Source organism: Cucumis melo, chromosome 11 (assembly GCF_025177605.1).
Source record: "Cucumis melo cultivar AY chromosome 11, USDA_Cmelo_AY_1.0, whole genome shotgun sequence".
Taxonomy (NCBI): domain Eukaryota; kingdom Viridiplantae; phylum Streptophyta; class Magnoliopsida; order Cucurbitales; family Cucurbitaceae; genus Cucumis; species Cucumis melo.
The window spans coordinates 30,913,332-30,935,783 of record NC_066867.1 but is presented as its reverse complement, the minus strand read 5'-3'; the positions used below and the strand labels follow the sequence as shown (position 1 = coordinate 30,935,783).

The following is a 22,452-nucleotide window of genomic DNA, read 5'->3' as shown; positions in this document are numbered from 1 at the left end:
ACTCCTAGAATTTAAACTATGAAATCATATAAACTAGCCAAAGACTATTTATGAAAAATTTATTGGACCATAGAGAATATAATTAGAAAGGATGAAATTTGTAACTCAACCTTTAAATTAATAAACCATTTTTTTTAAAAAAGGAGAAAGAATAGACCGGACCGGCTTTGCACAGCCCTACTTAAAACCGGTCTTTTTACATATGGAAAAAGTTGTAAAGTTGTTGAGAATAGAGAGAACGCGGGGTTGTGCCGAAACGTTTCCATAGAACACGGCTGCTGGGTGCGTCGGTCGGCGTCGAGGTAGAAAGCAGAGGAGCAGCGACGGGGAGTGAGCTAGCCGGAGAAAGAGGTAGGGTTTTACATTATACTCAGTCCACCGGGCCACCATCCTCTCGCGACATCCACTCTCCTTTCTCCTTTAACATATTGGTAAAATCGATTTTTTTTTCTTGGTAATTTATTTGGTTCGTGCTCTCTCTGTACCCATTTTCTTATTTTTTTTTCTTGATGTTCTCTACCGTTTTCCGTCTTTTTCAATTTGTTTGATTCGAATTTTGGTTACTTTTGCAGTTTCCCCGTTTTATTAACTGTGAACTATGATTGATTTGGTAGTTCGATATTCAGTGAGTTTATGTCACTATTTAAATCATTTTACTAGCTTAACTTCTTGTTTTTCCTGTCTTTTCTCGAAAAGCAAAATTTATGAATGGGCTTAAATTGTTAAAAACGTGAAATCAAATTTGGGTTATGTTCTAATGTACAACGTTATGAGCCCAACATTTCTATCCAGCTTATTTTGGTTCTGTTTGCATGTATGGCAGACCGAAGAACATGGTCTTTTTATTCTGTTAACAAGAGGTGAAATACACACTACCCTTGATTTGTTATAAGTGGTAAGATTGAGACATTTGATCCTAAGATCGAAGTTTTTGATTATGAGATGGAGATATTTCTTTTGGTGTTTGAAATATGGCAGTGCTGGTTTAGTCTTGGTTATTTTTATTTTTACGTCTTGAAAATTTGAATTTTCAATCCAGATTGGCAATTTTTGGAATTAAACAATGTTCAGAGGCCCTGCAACTACTCTCTTAAGGATTTCCTCTTCAAGAAAACGTGCCTCCCGGTTTAGGATTTTTACAGGGAACCGATTGTTACATTCTGTTGGACAATATGATGATCATAAAATTCTCCAAAGTAATCCAGTGCGTCCTTTCTCAACCACTGTGAACCAAGTTTGGTTTAGATTGCTTTCTCAGAGCTCAAGGTTTGGAGTTTTTAGTAGTTTCAATGTAAGAGGAATCTCAATCCCTGTGGGGCCTGAAAAAGACAACGAAGATGGTAATAGTGTAAGCAGTTCAAATGTGGTAGAAGTTAATGGTGATAATGACCTAAGGTCATCAAAACCAAGGAGCTACGAGAACATCAAATCATGTGATCCTGTTGAACTATACAGTGAGCTTCGTAGTGTTGAAATGGGTGGTTCGAAGGTAGAACCTTCTGATCAGTTAACCCTTCAAGAGATATTTCGGTACTTTCTCCATTCTGGTTGGGCTAGCAATCAGGCTCTTGGTATTTACATTGGCATGTCATTTTTTCCAACGGCAGTCAGTAAGTTTCGAAGCTTTTTCTTTAAGAAATGTTCTACTGACATTGTCAAGTATTTGGTGTTTCTTGGCCCTTCAGATGATGCAGTCAAATTCCTTTTTCCAATATTTGTTGAATATTGTTTAGAAGAGTTTCCAGATGAGATTAAGCGGTTTCAAAGTATGGTTAAATCAGCTGATCTTACTAAGCCACACACCTGGTTTCCATTCGCACGAGCAATGAAGCGTAAAATTATATACCATTGTGGTCCAACTAATAGTGGTAAAACTTACAATGCTTTGCAGAGGTTTATGGAAGCAAAGAAGGGGATTTATTGCAGCCCTCTTAGGTTATTGGCCATGGAAGTGTTTGATAAGGTGAATGCTCATGGTGTCTATTGTAGCCTTCTCACAGGTCAAGAAAAGAAGCTTCTACCATTTTCTAGTCATATAGCCTGTACAGTTGAAATGGTGTCAACAGATGAGCTATTTGAGATTGCTGTCATCGATGAGATTCAGATGATGTCAGATTCTTGTAGAGGATTTGCATGGACGAGGGCCTTGCTTGGATTGAGAGCTGATGAGATCCACTTATGTGGGGATCCTAGTGTTCTAAATGTTGTTCGAAAGATCTGTTCCGAAACTGGTGATGAGTTGCATGAACAACACTATGAGAGGTTTAAGCCATTGGTTGTTGAAGCTAAAACACTTTTAGGTGATTTTAAAAATGTTAGATCTGGTGATTGTATTGTTGCCTTTTCAAGAAGGGAGATATTTGAGGTTAAGTTGGCGATTGAGAAATTCACCAATCATCGATGTTGTGTTATTTATGGATCTTTACCACCGGAGACTCGTAGACATCAAGCAACTTTGTTTAATGATCAAGATAATGAATTTGATGTGCTTGTTGCTAGTGATGCAGTGGGAATGGGTCTAAATCTTAATATTGGGAGAGTCGTGTTTTACACCCTTTCAAAGTTCAATGGGGACAAGATTGTGCCCGTTCCTGCTTCACAGGTTAAGCAGATTGCTGGGAGAGCAGGGCGCAGAGGAAGTCGCTATCCAGATGGACTTACAACCACATTTAGTTTGGATGATCTTGATTACTTGATTGAATGTTTGAAACAACCTTTCGATGATGTTAAGAAAATTGGTCTGTTTCCTTCCTTTGAGCAAGTTGAGCTATTTGCAGGGCAAATCTCTAAAGTTGCATTCGCCGATCTATTGCAAAAATTTAGTGAAAATTGTCGACTAGATGGTTCTTACTTTTTGTGTCGGCATGACAATATTAAGAAAGTTGCAAACATGTTGGAGAAGGTCCCAGGACTATCTCTAGAAGATCGTTATAACTTCTGTTTTGCCCCTGTTAATGTTAGAGATCCGAAGGCAATGTACCATCTTTTGAGGTTTGCTTCGTCGTATAGTCACAATGTTCCTGTGAGCATTGCAATGGGCATGCCAAAGGGTTCTGCTCGAAATGATTCGGAGCTATTGGATCTTGAAACGAAGCATCAAGTATTGTCGATGTATCTTTGGCTGTCCCAACACTTTAAGGAAGAAACTTTTCCTTATGTTAAGAAGGTTGAGGTGATGGCAACAGATATTGCTGAATTATTAGGTCAATCTTTGACAAAAGCTAATTGGAAACCAGAATCAAGGCAAGCCGGGAAACCTAAGCCTCGAGACAAAGAAGGCCATGAAAAGACAAAGTCTCCCGTGAGGGTGCAGGAGAAGCAAGTTTTTTAAATTTAAGGTGTGGATTTACATTCTAATGCCAATTTTATTTGAATAACAATAATTTAATTTAATTTATTTATTTACTTTTATGGTTATTAAAGTTTTTACCATTAGTCTCTTTTCACTATTTTAGTGATTTTTTTCCCGTTTAAAAGATTCCTTGCCTTTTTGTTATTTGGCTACTACTCGGTTTTCTTTACGAAGGTAAAGTAGTATTTTTTCCTTTCATGTGTTTCATTTCTAACTTGGGTCATCTATGCAAAATAATTTGGAATTGTAAAGTGAAACAACCCTCTTTCTTAGAGAAATTTTAGAAACTGATAGACGTTTATCAACCTCTATCATTGATTGACTTATATAAATTTCTATCACTAATAGTTTCGATGATGGACTTCTATAAATTTTTATCATTGATAGACACTGATAAACTTGTATTAGTTTCTATTACTGATAAACGCTAATAGACTTCTATCAACGGCTATTTGAATTGTAAAAAATGTAGAAAATTTTGAACTTGAAATTGTTTGGTCCATTTTTTTATATTTAAAAAGCCCCCCTTGTTTATTTATCTTTTAATATTTTTTTTTGTAAGAGTCAATTTCATTGATGTATGAAATTAGAAAAGGGGGGATGGGGAAAGAAGCCTTGAACCATAGGAATCACAGAAGACATCTCCAATTAGTCAATAGTGAATCAAAACTATATGAATGGAATAATTTAGACAATTTACACCAAGATAACAGGAATCTTAAATATTACGCATAAGGTTAAAAAGAACAAGGGTTTTTATGAGGTAGAACGTACCATACATGAAGCACAAACAGACACTAGGACTTTTTTTAGATGAAATGTATGATATGTGGAATATGCACTCAATATTAAAAAAAGAAAAAATAATAAACCTAAAGCCATAATATAGAACAAACCTAAAGCATGAGATAAATAAAACAAAAAATTAACTATTAAATAATGATTGCAAACATTGATCAAGATTCTTAAAAACACACACACAATGTTTGATGGTCTTTAAACAACAGAGAGTCCTTAAAGTCATAGAATTAATATGTGTGGTGGGGCAATCAAACCTATGACTTCGAGCGTGACAATATAAGCACTATTTTGGTTGAATTATGTTCATTTTGCTTGGTTTAATATATTTACCAGCTCTATTTTCCATTTATTATTTTACTTCGTTAAAACTGTTTAGTTTCTTGGGGTTATTTTATAGTTTCTAATACTTCAAAACCAATTGTTTGTAAAACCTTTCAGAAAGTACACAACAAACATCCCGACCATGTAAAAGAAATTACCCTTCCACCTTCGGATCTCATAAACAGTCATTTGCTCGATGCAAACACAGCTCTTTCTCTAAGTTCTAATGTCTTGCCGAGTTAATACTCCATCCTCAAATCCCAATATTATTTCCCCTATTTTTCTGGTTTAATCTGTTTTCACATTACCGAGAATTTACCCTTTCAGTTTCCATGGTTGATATTTGATTGAATGGTACCTGCATGGTGTAGTGTGAATCTGCTCAATCTTGCATTTATATCACCAGATTGATGCTGACTAAATGCAATTTTAACTCACAGGATGGAGGCTGTCCCATGGTAGGAAGATGTCGCAGATTTGGTTTAGAAAGGCAAAAGAGCGGCTAGTCTCAGCCTAGCTTATGCTGTGCTCCTCTCCAACTCTTGTTTGGAAAAGTTTTGTGTATGTTCGAGTTGTCTGATGATTTAGATTTATCCGAGAACCAAATACATAATTGTAGTCTTGAGTTTTTGATTTAGATATAAAAAAGAAATTAGTTCCTTCGACACTCGCAATTAATAACATCGAGTCCCCTGTCTTGAAATGCCTGTGTTACCTCAGATGGTAGAGTTTGTAGTACCCAAAGCACGAAAAGGATCTTGTAGTCGAGCGAGAAGGGGGAGGGACAGACACAATCTAATCTAACAACATAGAGGCTTTGGAACACAAGATAGAAGCCACAAAACTGATGGAAGAAACGTAACGTACTTGAATTATTGTACTCAACAATAGTAGTTTTACTATTTGAAAATTTTCACCTTCATTCTCCAATTTTTAGTATATGCATATAAATACTCTGGCATAACTCTTCTTTTTTTCTGCCACTTTTTCTATTTCTGGAATAAAATTGGGAAAAGCTTGTTTACTCACCAATAGGTAGAAAGTCTAATTATTTTTGTACAGAGTTTATTATTTTGCATTGTATTTAATAAATCACATTGGAGTTGCAAGATCTTATTGTTTAGGTTAGCATGCAATTTGTTCCCATATAACTTTTATCATTCCCATATAACTTTTATGGTTGTTGATTCCTATTGTTCAATAAATAAGTAAATATATTTTATGCCAAAGCTTCAACAATTCATGTTTTTTTGAGGTGGGGAATTTGAATTCAAAACCTTTTGGTCTTCATATACATATAGTTGTCAATTGAGTTAAATGTTGATTTAAGTTTATACCAATTTTTTAATAAAACAATTATTTGTTTGGTCTTATCCATTGTCTTTAATTGAATTGGAGTACATGATATAATAAATACCATCCACCAATTAAGTTCAAGGAAGTTACAACTTGGTTAAGACATTGGTAATAAATCCCTAGGTTGAAACGACACAATTTGACTTAACCATTTAAACGTTGATGACTGTTGAGGCATTATAAAATCATTAGTGATGGGATTTCTATCTTTTTTGGTGCTGCTCCAATTGAGCTTTAGGTTGCTTTTATCTCGAAAGCGGCGTGACAATATCAATAACTGTTTGCACTCCGAGTGAAGTCGAGAAACAATTTAAAGAGAGCAGTGTTACGCTTAGTACGGTGTAGACGACCAGTTAAGTTTCAGACATTCCGTTTTAAGCTTAGATTTATAAAACTCAGACGTCTAATTGTTGTTTTCATATACTCTTTAAAAAAAACAATCATTTAGAAAAGTATATAAAGAAATCAACTCGATATAAAATTAAAATTTTATAACTAATTTAGATGGAAAGCTTTAGGAATGGAGAATCTATTAGTTCATAAGCCAAATTGTGAATGGAAATTTCCCGCCATGTGAGTAAGAAATCTAATCATTGCCTTTAAACAAAAATTGAGAAGTCATTCTGATTATTATTTTGGACCAAATACCGTATTGTATGGACAGAAGAAGGCGACCGGCTGCCGGGTGTGTCGGCCGACGGCCATAGAGGAGGCGGAGGAAGCGTCGGCGCAGTTACGGAAGAAAGAGATAGGGTTTTACATTACACTGAACTTCACCGGACCACCATCCCTCGTAACCTCTCCTTTCTCCTCCTCGAACTGGTAATCTCGAAGTTGTATGTTTTTGGTTTGTTGCTCTCTTGATACTCGCTTGCCTTTTGTTCTTTATGCTTCATAGTCTTTCCCCTTCCTCGATTTGTTTGATTGACATTTTGTTATCTGCATTTTCCCCTTGTTTTCTTAAATGTGATTGATGTGTTAGTGAGTCTATGCACTATCTAAATCATGTTACTAGCTCTATTTAAGGTTCATGTTTCCCATCATTGTTCAAGAAGGAAACCTGGAAATTGGTTTCAATTGCTAAAATAGGAAATCTAATCTGGGGTTAGATTCTATGATGTGCAAAGTTACATATATAAGTTGTTCTTTTTTTTTTTTTAATATTTATGAGTGTCCAAACCAACTTAGTGCACTTTGACAATCTAATTGACCTTACAACGTTTACATGTTAAAGAAGCTCGTAAGATATTAACTTTGTATTGAACTCATTATTTGTTAGCTATTTATCGAGACTATGTTTTCAATTTTACCATTAGGTTAACCCACAATGGTTAAAGAAAAAAATAGTTATGTTCTGTTTGCATATGGAAAATCGAAGATCATGGTTTGGGCTTTTATATTCTGTAACGGAAGTGAAGCAAATCTCTTCATTAGCCATCAACAATTTGCAAATGAAACAATCCTTTCTTTTTTCTCTTCTTAATCTCCTTAAAATCATTTGAACTTTTGAATTATGTTCCCTTCAGATTGGATGTCAATTTGGCTAAAACGGTGGTAGCAGGCTTTAATTGCAGTGTGGCTGTGGCATAGGTGAATTAGCTTCCTTCTCCAGTTGTACTTTTTGAACTTCACCTTGATCTTCCTCTCAATGGAAACCCAAAGGTCAAAGATTCTCAACCTCTATCTTAGTTAACATTTGGACTTTGGCGAAAAACTTGGGAAAGTATTTATCTGATAGTGTTAGGTTGACCGTTATTGAAGCCTCTCCAGTTGATCTTCGATCCTTTGAATAACACCACCTGCAAGCCATGGGTGATGCCAAAAGGAAGTATGACAGTCATCTCCAATCCTTTTAATACAACTAGCAATATGATCTATAGTTGAACATGTATATCTCCAAGCCAATTTATAAGAATCTCTCAAAATAGGTGCAGGCCGCAGAAAACCAGCATCATTATTATAAAAGTGAGCCAAAATATCTTAGAATGAAGAGAACTTTGATTTTTGGGAGGACCGGTGCTGGGGCACCGAACCTTTTTTTTCTATATTTCCTAATGTTTGTGCATCCCTGAAAGTAAAGACCATCGCTCAATCATTCATACCAATGAAAATTTAGAAGTCAACCTCTCTTTTATGGGATCTCGGAAGTACACAAAACCTAAGTGATCTTCAAACTCTTTCTTAGGTAAATCTAATAGATATGATTTGTAATATTACTCTTTAACTTGTACAAGAATGGCTATTCACTGGCATGGTGACTGTTGGGACCTTAAAGAGCTTAATAGTGACTTTCATGCCTGTAACCAAAATCTTTGCTAATGGCTTTGGAAGAACCCTTACCCGAAGAAGGAGAGAGATAGAAATGAAACTCAAGACTATTCACTTTCCCTGTGACCTCTTTCTTTTGGCAGAATTTGTTTGCTTGCCTTTAGTTGGTCCATTGTGCTCAACAACACCAACTCCAAGAGTTTTCTTCTTGGCATGCTTTCGAAGTTGAGGTTAACAAGTTGTGTGTAATGTCATAAGAGTTGTTTTATGGACCTTTTGGTTAGACAAAAACTACAAAATTTTCTTCAAAAAGAAAGACTGGCAAATTGGCTGGCTACCGTATTCTACGTGTCAGAGAGGAGATTATATTGCTTCTAGTGTTTATGGATGAAGAAAATGGAGATGCCATTATGCCCTAGGTCCCCTTGAAGCTTAAAGCTATGAAAGCGCTTTGATACCTAGAAAATTGATTTCCACATTTGACCGTATATCTGCAGACCTTTGTTTTTATATAAAGTTGGGTCGCTGTAAGTTAACTAGTCCTCAATATAATGGACTAAGGAGTATTAGTTACAGGATACAGAATAACTAGCACTTGCGGAGCATATCAACCCATGGTGAGAGAGAATGAAATATTGAATTAACTTAAAAGAAAAAAAATAATTTGGAAGTGCTTAGTTTAGTATTATAACATTTTTAGTCATTGGTGTTATAAATTTGTTGGGAAAATGATTGTGAAACACTACTTTTTTTTCTTAACGTGTTTGATGAAGATTAGACTCAAATTTTCTTCTTGAATCTTCAGATTTTTGCTGCTGTTGTAGGAACTCTGAAGAATGTCTAAAGAAGAAGACACCAAAGCTACCAGAAGGACAACCCGGTCCTCTTCAGCTGCTGTTCTAAGGGATTCTGGTGAAATAAAGAAGAAATGTGATCCACATATTCCAAGTTTTAATGATCTCGTTTTCGGAGAAGATACCATTAGTAAGGAAGATCTCCTATCTAATTTTCCTGGACGTCATACTCAAATTCTTGAACTCCTTAACCTTTTAGGTCCCCTGAATTCTCCCATGCTTCCCCTCTTTGTCTATGGTGGCACGTCAACGGGGAAAACCAGTGTCATTCTACAAATATTTCGTCATCTCAATCGTCCTTTTGTCTACTCGAGCTGTCGTACTTGTTATAGTTTGCGAACTCTATTTGAGTCTATCTTGAATCAGTTATTACTTCATCAAAAAGATGCAGACAATGGATATTTGAGTGCAAAACGCTGTGAAAAAACATCAGATTTTGTTAACTTTCTACGTGAAGCCTTAGTTAAAGTTGTAAAAACTCTCCAGGGGAACCCAGGAAAGATAGGCACCAAGAAGTTGACTGGACAAGGGCATGGACATATGATCTACCTGATTGTTGACAACTTGGAACTTGTTAGAGACTGGGACAAGAGTTCAAGCATATTGCCCTTTCTGTTTAATCTCCACGAAGTTTTAAACATGAATGAGGTTGGATTTCTCTTCATCAGTAATACTTCTCCTGATACATACTATTCAAATATGGGTTACTTGGATCCCATTCCTGTGTATTTCTCTGAGTACACAGAAGATGATCTTCGTAAAATTTTTATAAGGAATCAAACCAATCAAGAGATGTATTCTTCCTTTTTAAGGTAAAAATTCCATTCTCTCCTAAAGTATGAACAAGTTTGCATTGTCTGAATTTCTCATTAAACAAGCTTTTGTATCTTGTGAAACAGTGTTGTATTGGGGCCATTCTATAGAATTACTAGACATGTGAATGAGCTATCCATAGCGTTTTCATCATTGTATAAAATATATTGTGAAGCTTCAGATGATCTGAATGACGTTCCCAACGAGTCCAGCAAGAGGGCACGTTTCAGTCGTTTTCAGCCACATATCTCCCCTGCCTTGAATCAGATATTTAAAATTTCATCTCCACCTTCTGAGGTTAATACTTTGAAGGAAGCAAAGAGAAAAGCTGGTAGTAAGAAGTTTGGTGGGTGTGACTCTTCAGAGCACTTGGATTTTCACATGTCTACTTCCGCAAAATATCTTCTTCTTTCAGCATTCCTTGCTTCAAGAAACCCAGCTACACTTGATGCATCACTGTTTGATTCAACTGGCGGCTCTAGCAGTAGAAAAAGAAAGAAGAGGTAATATTTCAATCTTTTATTCACAAGAGTTTCCTCATGCAACCTAACGTTAGAAAAAAAATGAGTTAACCTATGCAGGATATCATTTATTTATTGTTACTCTTTGGGTGAGGATTACTTGTGAACTTATATTCAGTTATGATAGTATCTATGATGTTAAGGTTCTCCTTGAAATCTTCATCCTTAATTTTACAGCCCAGTTGACTTTCTTTTCTCTTATACAAAAGATGAAGATTATCATCTCTCTTGTTGGAGAGGTTCTATTTGGATGTTTAACAGAAATTTCTTCAAGCTTGAAGCTTCTGGCTCTTATGTTTTTTGTTGGATACATCTAGTTCATGTAAAACAGCCTTTTTTTTTCAGTTTAATAGCTTAGGTAATTTGTTACAATGCTTTAGGCCATCTGAAAAATCAATCGAGCAGAAGGAAATTTCTGAACAGGAGTTGCTTATGAAAGGACCAGGAACTTTTCCACTGGAGCGATTGCTTGCAATATTTCAGTGCATTACATCTGTGGCAGAAATCTCACTTGAAGACGACCAAGGAAATGTTGCAATGGACAGTCAAAATGAGGATAGTGAACTCATGTCTGATGTTCTTCTGCAACTTTCCAGCCTCTGCAATGCAAACTTTGTGGTCAAAGGAGGAAGTTGCCCACTAGAAGGGTCAACTCGATATCGCTCTACAGTGTCTGAAGATATGGCTTTGAAGGTAATATATATATATATATCTGTGTGTGTGTGTGTTTATGTGTCTACAAAAGAAGAAAAACTGATTAAGCCAGTATTTTTTGTTCCTCATTAGTTCTGAGTATTATTTGTTTATATCTTATTTCTGTACGACCTGATCATCAGGTGGCAAGGAGTATTAAGTTCCCTCTGTCCAAGTACATGTACAGAAGATAAAATGTGACAAAGAAATGTATTTGTAACATGTCAAAAGAATCCAGATTCCAGATTCTCAGGTACCGAGAGGTATGTTTGCTTTGCATTATTATGTTAAGTTATTCTTTGAAGATCTTCCACGAAAGCATGATTTCCAGGCACCTGACAGTTGTAGCTTTGGAAGGAATAGAATTATTATTATTATTATTATTATTTTAATAAGAAAATTCAAGAAAAGACCAAACTACTGGCCATTGATCAAACATTTTACTTCAGAATTTTCAAGTAAGTAGTCTAACTATAATTGGGAAAGGATATTGGCTTAGCCAAGTTAGATTGTTTGTAGAATATAAGCCAAACTTGAAGTTGAATTCTTCAAAACTTGTCTTCAGTGATGCTTTAGTGAGAATGTCATCAATTTGGTGGGAGATATCGCTGAGTCCATATGCTTGTGGGTTAACGATTTATCTCAATGTGCTTTGTTTTGTCGTGATGTATGAGATTTTTTGTGATATCTTTATTGCTAATTAACTATCACAAAACAAATTTGATTTGATTTTTTAAAACTATTTGTGAGTATTTCAATTTGCTTGCGTGTATCTCAACTAATTTTATCAAACAATTTGCTCGATTTTACAACATTTGGATGTCAAAAAAACTCATGGGATATTCAACTATTTTGATTAAATTTTGAATCTTAATCTCTAATACCTTCAAATGCTTCTGAATTTGCATCCTTTCACAATTCCCAAAGCAAGTGAACTACCATGTGTCGATGTAAATAATATAGGGCTTATAGGGAATGTTTAAACTATATTGGTTACTAAGGATTTAATATCCTACAAATTTTCTTGGTAACTAAATGTAGTAGAGTCATATAGTTATATCATAAGATTAGTTGAAGACTCAAAGTGTGCGCAAGTTGGCTTAGCCACTTACAAATATCTAAAAGGAAAAAAAAATCCCCAAGACAAGTGTTTGATGTTCCAATTGCCTGTCTTTTGTTTCTCCAAGTAAGCAAGTTATTAAAATATTGGAGCGGTAGCAGATTGTAGATCTCTGATTAGTTATTTCTCTGACCCGACATACACCAAAATAGTGTTCTATCAGTTTTTTTGGATGACAACTTCTTAATCATTAGTTGACCCAAAAGCTTAAGCTGATAGGTGAGAGTAACTTTCATATAATATCCAACACTTTCCCTCACTTGTGGGCTTGAAATATTAAGAAAGGTCAAAGAAGTGGAAATTAACATTAAATGGGGAGGCAATAATGTTGCAGGGGCTTTAACTTGGGACATCCTAAAGCAACTTGCTCTGGTACTATCTTAAATCACCAAGTGATCCAAAAGCTTAAGCTGATAGGTGAGTGTAAATTTAATATAATATCCAACACGATCCAATGAGTGTGGTTAAGTATTTCAAAATTTTGTTCAAATGCCCAAGATTATGCTCATTTGGACTATTTATAGACGGGCCAACCATGTGAACAAAATATATGCATTGTTTGGTCTAGTCTGTAAGAGATACATTAACATTCTTACTGGTCTTTGATTCATGCCCTAATAAACTGGAATAACTTATTCACTTTGGTGTTGTACTGGTTTTGGATGCTCAAGTGTTTTCAAGTATGTCTAGACCAAGATTTCTCGTCTCTGGGAGGATGTACTTCCTCTAAAAAATTAAAATGCTGTCCTTGAGTCTTCCCACTCCATTCCCAAAAACTATCTCAAACTTTGTAGCTCTTTGATTTCAATTGAGTTGATAGCATACTTTATACATTGAGTATCTCTCTTGAGTCATCCACTGTTATGTAGGTATCATCTGCTTATATCATGAAGACTGCAGCTTTAATAAAATCATTTTATTTTAATCACTTTTTACTGATTCTTTGTGAAACCTGTCAAACCAGACCAGAGATTATTCTAATGTACAAAGACTTTCTCAACTTGCAGTCTTAATAAAAGAAAATTTTAGGTATTGAAATTTTTTTTGGTTTTGAACTCGATCCTGTGACTACATTTTTGCATTCTACTCTCCATGTAACCAAACTTCTACCGAGGAACGTACAACAGCCCCAACAAGCTCGATTTTCTAGCATCTATTGAACCTGCATAGTTCACATAGGTATAAACTTCTAAATTGAGTTTCTCGATTTTCTTAACCAACAATTCTCTCTCATTGAAGTTCTTTAAATCATGAGGTATCTGATACACTGCTTTAAGGTGAACTTCCTTTGGGTTATGCATAAATTGAATTACCACTCTCACAACATAAACAACGTTTGGTCTTTGTATAAGAGAGATATATATCTAATTAACTAACCTATGGTAAACTTCCTTATTTACTGGAGGACCCTCTTTGATGGCACATAATCTATGATTTTGATCTACGGAGCTTTCCTGTTTTAGAAAATAAGCCAATTACATAATTCTGTTGTTATAAGAATATGCATTGTTGAGAAAAATCAACTTTAATTCCAAGGAAATATTTCGACTTTTTGGAAGTGAAATTCTTTGCTGTGCAAGTTTTACATTAGAGCGTAAACGCTGTAGACCACCAAAAGGTTCTCTTTTCGTGTGTTGAGGCTCTCTTCTCTTTTTCTGACAGAAGCAACTTCCATTGTTATGATAAGAGTTTGAGAAATAAACTTCCAAAAGGAGTTAAAAAGGAAAAATAAACACACACACACACACACACACACAAAACCACACCCCAAAAATTTCATCCTATTGCCAAAAGAGCTTCATTACAAAACCTTAAGTTCCCAAGTTCAATGCCAACAGGTTGAATATTGCGTGTTTTTTTAAAGCTGTAAATCAGGTTGACCTGATTTATCAACTTCAAGTGTTAAGAATGCATTCTTCCTTGGCGTTCTCAAAGAAGTGTATGCAGGTTCTTGAGATTGTGTTGGCTTGGGTTCCAAAGATCACATTGACGTTGTCGAAAGGATAACTGTGTGCGTGGACTAGGGTTCTAGTAGCAACTAAAGAATAGTGTCTAGGGTTTCTGACGACAAGGGTCTTGGCTTTGATGGGAGGAAAAGTTTTTGTATTCAACAATGGATCAAATTAACGCAATTGTAATACAAGAAAATATGCTAACTAGGAATTTAACTATATTTAAGAAATGATATTGACTAATAACTAAAAGTTTATACCAGTCTAAACTAATATTCTTTTTTAGTAATACTTACAAATTTACAAAAGCCCCCACTGACGATAGAATGTCATGGTTACATTTTAGTCCATGGACTAGTCATCTTTTAGTAAACGATGTTAAGGAAAAGAAATTTGAGCCAAGTAGGTCATTCCATCCTTGTACGATCTCTAAATTTAGCTTGCTTGTCAATTTTTACGGTTGTGATATTGATGCTGAGTAATTTAATCTGTACCTAAGCTCACTATAATTTGTTGTATTTGCTTACGCGTCCTCTAATCTATTATTGATAAATGGAATCTTCCCATTGTCCACCTTGCTTTACAATGGTTCATTAAATGTTACCTAATGTATTATTGATGGAACTTTAATTTGTAATACTGAAAGCTCTTCCAATATCATGCTTCTTTATCAACCTCCTTTGAACATGGTTCATTTTTTCACAGCAAGTAGCGTCAACAACTTATCGGCTGAACTCGACGGCACAACAATGGCTCAATGATGAGCTTGAGAGAAGAAATGGACTGCATCTAATGCACAAAAGAAGAAAAATACAGTACTTTCTTATAACTCTATGGAAACAGTTGTACAACCTACTGGACAGATCTTGTCAAGTAAGGTCGTAAAATACAATACTTTTCAGAAGCTTCCTTTTTTAATTTAGAAATGTGGGATGTGGGGGGTGGGGGGTGGGGGGTGGGGGGCTTAAAGAAACAGCAGGTGGTATAATATGTTCTTTTTAAGAGCATTAGACCATAAAATGACATGTGTTGAAAACTTGAATATTCATCTAGAAACAACTTTCCATGGTTGGAAAATCATTGATGCTGGTTAGTTACCAGCTATTGCTGTATGGCTTCAAAAACAGAGAGATATGAGAAAAAGGAAAAACTGTGGATTATTTTAGCAATGTCTTAGGTCACCTATTCTATTCCTTTTGGCTCTCAAAACCGTCGGCAGCAGTTGAGAATATATTAAAAGAGAATGGGAAGAGAGATTAGACTTTCACCTACCTTTTCAAGGAAGTAGATATGTACTTTAATTATCAGTTGTTCAAAAATGTTGCCCCCTTTTTGGCTCCATCTTCCAAAACTTAGAACCTACTGTCCATGAAAATCTATTGGTAACTTTTTTTTTTATTTTTATTTATTTTTTCATTTGCCTCTTTGACAAAAATATAATGCTGTTTCATTTAATGCATTGCTTTCTTTACCCATCTTGCATTGAAGTACTTTTGTGAACTGCTTTATTTTGTTACTACTGAGCTATATGAAATGCTATTAATGCCATTGATGTTGATACCCAAGTTAATTTCTTCTCTGATTGGATGTAGGAAAAAAAAAATGAGGTTCCATCATGGGAGAGCCCTTTAGTTATATTGTGTATGGGAAGAAATAATGGTTTTAATTATTTTGTTCAAAGTTTTAAAGTGTATTGAATATTGTATTGTGGGTAGTAAAATGTCAATTTTGTTTTACTGATTTGTGTAGATATTTTCATTTTTGTGAAATTCATAGCTACCTTGTTTGCTTTTAAAGCCCTTCACTTTTAAAAGGATTGTCTGGAAAATATTTCAACATCTCTTTTTTAATAAATTAATTAATTATTATCATTAGTATGAGATTATACATCCCTTAGTTGAAGAGCTGAATTGTGCTATTTTGGTATATTTATAAACATTTTCAAAACTTTTGTGATTTAAAATGATTTTCTATTTTGTTTATATTAAAAAGAAAATATGAATTTAGTTGACCATTGATGATAACATTTGATCTACTTTAGTATTTAATGTTTAGTTTAATATTATTTTGTTGGGTAGTTGAATATTGTTAGTGTTGGGTTAATAGTCTGCAGAATTTTCTCTCAATAATTTGGTTTCTATTAAGAAACAAGTAAATGTTTGAATCAAATAAAGATAGAATCTATATATAATATTATTTAATGTACACAAATGTTCATCATGACTAATTCTCATATAGTTTGTTTCCTTCAATTCTCAAATATCCATTTTTTTCACTCAGATTTTCTTTTTATATATGAATGTGACTTTTAATAAATAGGTGAAATACTTTTAAGAAATAGAAGTTTTTTTTTCCTTCTTTTTTTTTTTTTGTCTCAAGAAAAAGATAAAAAATAAAATAAGACATATGTAATAATTCATTACAAGTCTATCCAACCTTTTTCTCAAGTAGGTTACCTTAAGAGTTATTGTTTATTCTTGATCACTAAAGCCATCTTCTTTGCTACCATAATCTAAACTCTGATATTGGTGCAATAATAAATAATATATTGGTTAGATTATACCAAAATAGTCTTTTAAGAATTTGGATAAGTTTCAATAATACCTTCGACCTTTTAAAACTGTTTTTACTTTTATATATTGAATATGTTTCGTAATATTACTTTCTTTCAATTGACCTTTTCTGTTATAACAAAAGATTAAAGATGCTGTAAATGAGTTATAAAAATAGTGGTGTATACGTGACAATGAGTGTAAGTTTTAATAATGTCTTTAAACTTTATAATATTTTTTAATTACTTCATTGAATTTTATTTTTTGGGTATAATTTAAGTACATCATTATTATTTTAAAATTTTCATTGCTTTTTTAGACTACGATGAAGATGAAAATATGATGTGACTGTGATCTTTTAAAAAATATCATTTTCTTCGTCTTATTTGAAACGACATTACTATAATTTGAGAGTAGAGAATGAATTTAGGATCGGAGTAAATTTACCGTTTTATATAAACATTATGAAGGGTAAGAACACCAAAAGAATGATAGTTGAAATTTAGGATCAATTAACAAAAGTTCAAATATTTTTCTTTTGTTGATATTTCTCTTTCATATGTGAATTCTTTCTTTTCATTTTTTTGTTTTCGATCGACTCCTCATTTACACGTTTTCTCTTATTAACATATATTTTTTTTCAATGAAAGCTTTTTTCTATTGTTTGCTGATTCTTCTCTTCATTAATTTATCTAATATGGCTTTTCTCTTATCAGAGAATTTGACACTTTAACGATTTTGACATTTTCTTGTATCCTTTATAACTTAGGAAATTTTTCGGGAGGTCACCGAATATAGAATTGTTCCAAACTAAGTATGCTTAAATTTGAAGTTCTTATGATCGAATAAATGAAAAGGAAAGCGTATCTTGTTGGTATACATAATAATTTTAAATATTCTTTTAAGCTTTTCCTAACTAATACTTTCATACCTTCATAATATCTCTCATTTGAATATGATATCTATTCATTCATGTCCCCTTCCTAAATTAGGAATATTACAATTTCATAATTCTACCCCCTAAAAATCAAAACCATAATTGAAAAATAGTGTGAAGATATATAATTGATGAACGACAACTAAATTTTACAAGTCACTCCCCATATCTACACAACAATTACAAAAATGAATGATCAAACCCCTGATTTCAAAGGAGAGGAAGTTGAGTGTCAATTACGCCCAAGCTAAGCTCATCCACTTTGACCACAAACCTCTTATTCGACTTCATTTTAACGACAAAGTTGTTGGAAAAGTTATTTTGAAACAATTTTAAAGTATAAAAGAACGAAAGAATATGAACAACTTTCGAGTAAAGATGTATAAGTGCATAAAGTAATACTTAGGTGTATCTATCTCTTATACATTCCATCAATCAAAAATGGACAAAAAACTATATATATACATACATACACTTTAAAAAAATTGTCACATGTAAACTTGTGATTAGACAGTAAGTATTAAGCTCGACCTTCTTAATGTGAGTGAATTGAGCAAATGCGAAGTGCTTACAAGGGATAATTTTGACCTCAATGTTTTGCCAACAATTATATTATACAAACCACTTTCGATGAAAACAAAAATATCAAAAATAGGTAACAAAAATATCAAAAATAGGTAACAATAGAAATAATGATAATATAAGAACAATAAATTTCTCTCTCTATTCTAGAAGTGCTTTTTACCTAACATGTTTTTTCTTATATTAATCTCTCCTTTTCTTTTCCTAGTCTCACTGTAAATACAATTTCTCCCAATTAATTTTTTTTTCTTTCACAAAATTCAATTTTTAAATAAATTCAATAGTTTCTTTTTCAATATTTTTAATCCAAGCCAGTGATTTTTTTCTCCATCCTATAAAATGATTTATTTTGAGTAAATATGTATTTGGATTTAATAATACTTTTGAATATTAGAACAAAACAATATAATATGATCTATTAGTGTTAACCAACAAACGTTTCTTACTAAAGAAATTATAAAGTAAATTTTGATGAATAAATCTCTTACGTGAAGTATCAAAACGCATATCGTAAATTAAATGATGCATGAGTCATAAAGTTATAGTTATGAGTTGATCATGAGTGTGTCTATATTAAGTGTCGTATAATAAGAACGAGCCAAAATTAAGGACGTTGTTGATTTTTTTAAAAAAACCAATTAATGTTATTTGCTATTATTTCTCCATCATAAATAGATTTTTTAATTAAAAAAGAAAACACCTTTAAATAATTTCTTGATTTAGGACTTAAGAATCATACAACATATCTCACTAAGAAATCCATTTTTTCTCTCTTTTTGGAAAAATCAAAGGATGTTTTATTAGTTTGGTAATTACTCTTAAAAGGAAATTATTGGTCAATGAGGACTTTAGATTATAAATTGCAAATATAATCAAAACTAGAAAGCATTTATATTATAAGATTTCTAATTAATGATTAAATTTGACCTAACTTTTACAACAAAATTGGATAATAATCTTGTGTGCACGAAAGACCAATGTCTGAATAAATTTGGATTCCTAAGTTTGACTTTAATTAATTATTTTATTCTTTTTATCTTTTAATATACAAAAGAGAGATATCAATATTTAAATAAGAACTTTCCAATTAATTAATTACATAATAAAATCAATTTGGAGTTTCCAACTTTCTCTACTCAAACTTTGTGTCAAATTTTGTTTGGGTTGTTAATCAAACCCAATCTAATTAACCTTCTTAATTATTTTTTTTTTATTTCAAATTTTCAAATTAGACCTTAATTAATGGATAAGTAATGGTCCTTGAATAAATAATTAACCTCAATAAATATTCTAATTCCATGAAATAAAATACTCACAATTGTAATAAATATGTGTATGGGTTAAATTGAAATTAGACTAGTAAATATAATTGGTGTGTAATCAATGGTCTAAATTGACTAGTATATATCAATTAATTAAATATGGTCATGGCCATAGCTATGAAATTTTGAATATAAAATACCATATTCTAAAAGATAAAATAAAAAGAAAACATAGGTTAATTAGCTTACCTATTACAATCTTGTAGAAAAAGGGTATATATTGACCATATTTATGCTTATTTAAAATATAATTTTGTTTGTATATACTTCGGTCAATTTATTATTTTAGCCATACATGACATGCAATTTGTCGAACTGTTTTAAACAATTAAATTATTAGTTGGTTTAGTCGATTCGATCTGGTTCATTGGTCATCCATTTACGTAAAACACGTGGACTGAGCTCTATGATCATCAATTAACAAAAGATATAGAAAAGGATTATGTGCTCCCCTCAATTTAAAAATATTGTATATTTCTAGAGTCATATTTTTTTTTCTTGGTTGTATCAAATACTTCAATACCAAAAATTCTCAACAATTGCGGATTAAATTACATTTTCAACCTCCAAAATTTTAACTTTTCGAATTTGTGCCTATTTATTTGTTGAAATTTAAAAAGGTGTGTTAAAAACAACTTAATCATGTATGCAATTATTTCAATATATTATCTATCTTTAATATATAATTTTATTATCCGTTTCACTATATATTTTGATGTCAAACTTTTTCAAATTATTTTTGTCAAACTTGCAACCGATCAAACATACACAATATTATTCTTTATTTGAAAACCGAATTACCAAATCAAAACAATATAAGACCCAAACCGACAGTTAAACAACTGTTTCTTTTCTCAAATTTTTCTTATACCCATATAGATGCACTTTTTTTTTCTTTTTTTTTCTTTTTTTAAATCATCAATTCTTTATAAGTTGAATAGAGAAATAGCAATACTCAAACTTTATTTGTATCCATAGACATGTACTTATTTTTCTTTTTTTCTAAATCATCAATTTTGTTAGAGAATAGAAATACTTCAAACTTAATTATATCCGAAATAAAACATATTATCGAACCAACCTCCAACGATAAATTATTATGATAAAAAAACCACACACATATATTTGTAATGAATACAGATTTTGACCTATAAATTGAATGCATGCACATGCAGACACGTGGAATAAACAAAAAGGAAATGCAAATGCAAAGCAAAAATCAATGGAATAATATATATATATATATATATATATATATTATGGGTTTGACGCTCTCTTTTCTTCATATTCATAATATTACAGTCTGCCTCGAAAAAAACAAAGAGAAAAATATTTATTAGAAAAACGAGCTTTTATAGTAATAACTAAATTTACTATTTTCAATTGGCTTTTATTTCCCCTTTGACTTTTTACTCTCACTCCTCAGTTAGCACACAGTTTTATCCCTCTTTTCAAATAAAATAAAACATTCAAAAGTTGGTTCCAGATCACAAAGTCAACCCTCTACCTTCGTTTTTGCATGAAATATTTATTAATGGATAAGACATCCATTGCAGAAATCTACGGTTTAGTTTGAACTCAACTGTTCCAGATTATATGAATTAGGTTTGTAACCTTGGTTGGATTGTCCGTTTGTTATTATTATATATAGAAAAATTATTGTAAATGAAAAAACTAATTGAAAATATTTACAAAAGTTCAGATTTTATCCATGTCACTTAGTAATAGATCCTATATTTTGAAAATAAAATTGAAGATATTTACAAAATATAGTAAAATCTATCGAATTCTTCGTAACCTATTTAAGGTTTTTTTTTTTTTTTTTGCTATATTTTGTAAATAATTTCAATTTTTTTCTATCCATAATAATTTGTCTTTAATATATATTTTTATTTTCAATTTAAAATACTTAAATTTATATATCTATGTATAATAACTTTAATTTCTTTAATAAATCGTAAGTGAGTGATCGAGATTAGAAACTAAAGATGCACTTGATCATATCAACTAGCTAACACAATCTTAGCACTCTCATCGTCCTCAAATCCCACGCAAATTAAAAGAAAATTATGACTAAAAACACATACTAAGTCTAACTAAAATCTCATAAAAACAAATGTTAATTTAAAAAATTATATTTATTACGAGCTTTAAATAAAGATAAACATCGTAACACCCCAAGAATTACAGCTTAAAATAAGTAGTTTAAACGCTCCTATCAATTAGATGATTATTGAACTTAAAAAGAGGAGTTTGAACTAGAAAATTTCCTCCTCAAATATCATATTTGAAATCATTAAATGGAGAAAAGAATAATCATAAAAAAAAAAAAACAATTAACTTAATAATAATGAAAATTGGGCTAAGCTGATAATGATTAATAACCAAGGCTATAATTAACATAATAACTTGTAATTAAAAAAACTCAAATATAATAATTGATTTAACCATAACTACATACTAACTGCTAACCCCAATAATTCATAATATTTTTATCTCTCAATTATACTATATTTGTAGCCCCACACATATCATTATAATAATCTACAGAAATTCAATAAATGGATATATAGCCCCCTCCATATATATATATCCTAAAGTAAAACAAAATAATATTTATAAGAAATTAATATAAAAAAAGAAAAAGAAGAAGAAGAGTTTAATTCACGAGGAAAAGTAAAGGTATAAATGGTTGATTTTAGTTTGGTGGGTTATGGCTCAACCAACCATTACCTATAGCCCACATGATAAACCTCATTTCCATTCATTTTTTCACTTTTTTCATTCTTTTTTTTCAAAAAAATAATTATATTATTTACAATTACTCAAAAAATATATATATATATATATATATATATATATATATATATATATATATATATATATATATATATATATATATATATATATATATAATTCTTTTTTTCCTTTTTAAAAAAAAAGAATTATAGTTGTTTATATTTATATATGAATAACATCAAAATCATATTGTTCTTGTAGTCTATGCT

General features: G+C 32.0%; 2 protein-coding genes across 14 annotated transcripts; both read left to right on the top strand.

The window, feature by feature from the left end:
* Positions 1 to 214: 214 nt before the first annotated feature.
* On the top strand, positions 215 to 5,404 carry LOC103497709 (DExH-box ATP-dependent RNA helicase DExH18, mitochondrial). Of its 6 annotated transcripts, none has more exons than XM_051091977.1 (5): positions 223 to 351; positions 573 to 625; positions 824 to 895; positions 1,040 to 3,338; positions 4,915 to 5,404. In XM_051091977.1, exon 4 carries the CDS (start codon positions 1,064 to 1,066, stop codon positions 3,329 to 3,331), a length of 2,268 nt encoding a protein of 755 aa, XP_050947934.1. In that variant the 5' UTR covers positions 223 to 351; positions 573 to 625; positions 824 to 895; positions 1,040 to 1,063; the 3' UTR covers positions 3,332 to 3,338; positions 4,915 to 5,404. The 6 variants fall into 6 exon arrangements, with proteins under 6 accessions (XP_008458211.2, XP_050947934.1, XP_008458215.2 ...); XM_008459988.3 differs by having other exon boundaries at positions 229 to 431; XM_008459989.3 differs by lacking the exon at positions 573 to 625 and having other exon boundaries at positions 215 to 351.
* Positions 5,405 to 6,358: 954 nt separating this feature from the next.
* On the top strand, positions 6,359 to 15,453 carry LOC103497710 (origin of replication complex subunit 5). 8 transcript variants are annotated; one of them, XM_051091975.1, is made up of 7 exons: positions 6,359 to 6,403; positions 6,495 to 6,652; positions 8,923 to 9,764; positions 9,852 to 10,268; positions 10,667 to 10,979; positions 11,123 to 11,242; positions 14,757 to 15,453. In XM_051091975.1, exons 3-6 carry the CDS (start codon positions 8,935 to 8,937, stop codon positions 11,171 to 11,173), a joined length of 1,611 nt encoding a protein of 536 aa, XP_050947932.1. In that variant the 5' UTR covers positions 6,359 to 6,403; positions 6,495 to 6,652; positions 8,923 to 8,934; the 3' UTR covers positions 11,174 to 11,242; positions 14,757 to 15,453. The 8 variants fall into 8 exon arrangements, with proteins under 8 accessions (XP_050947932.1, XP_008458217.1, XP_008458218.1 ...); XM_008459995.3 differs by lacking the exon at positions 6,359 to 6,403 and adding an exon at positions 7,357 to 7,420 and having other exon boundaries at positions 6,414 to 6,652; XM_008459996.3 differs by lacking the exon at positions 6,359 to 6,403 and adding an exon at positions 7,357 to 7,420 and having other exon boundaries at positions 6,414 to 6,652; positions 8,904 to 9,764.
* The last annotated feature ends 6,999 nt before the right edge of the window (positions 15,454 to 22,452 follow it).

Bases quoted from the DNA above. Each gene is read 5' to 3' on its own strand.
- LOC103497709 (XM_008459989.3), top strand. From the start codon at position 1,064: ATGTTCAGAGGCCCTGCAACTACTCTCTTAAGGATTTCCTCTTCAAGA.
- LOC103497710 (XM_051091975.1), top strand. From the start codon at position 8,935: ATGTCTAAAGAAGAAGACACCAAAGCTACCAGAAGGACAACCCGGTCC. The intron at 9,765-9,851 runs GTAAAAATTCCA...CTTGTGAAACAG, and splicing joins ATGTATTCTTCCTTTTTAAG to TGTTGTATTGGGGCCATTCT. The intron at 10,269-10,666 runs GTAATATTTCAA...ACAATGCTTTAG, and splicing joins AGTAGAAAAAGAAAGAAGAG to GCCATCTGAAAAATCAATCG.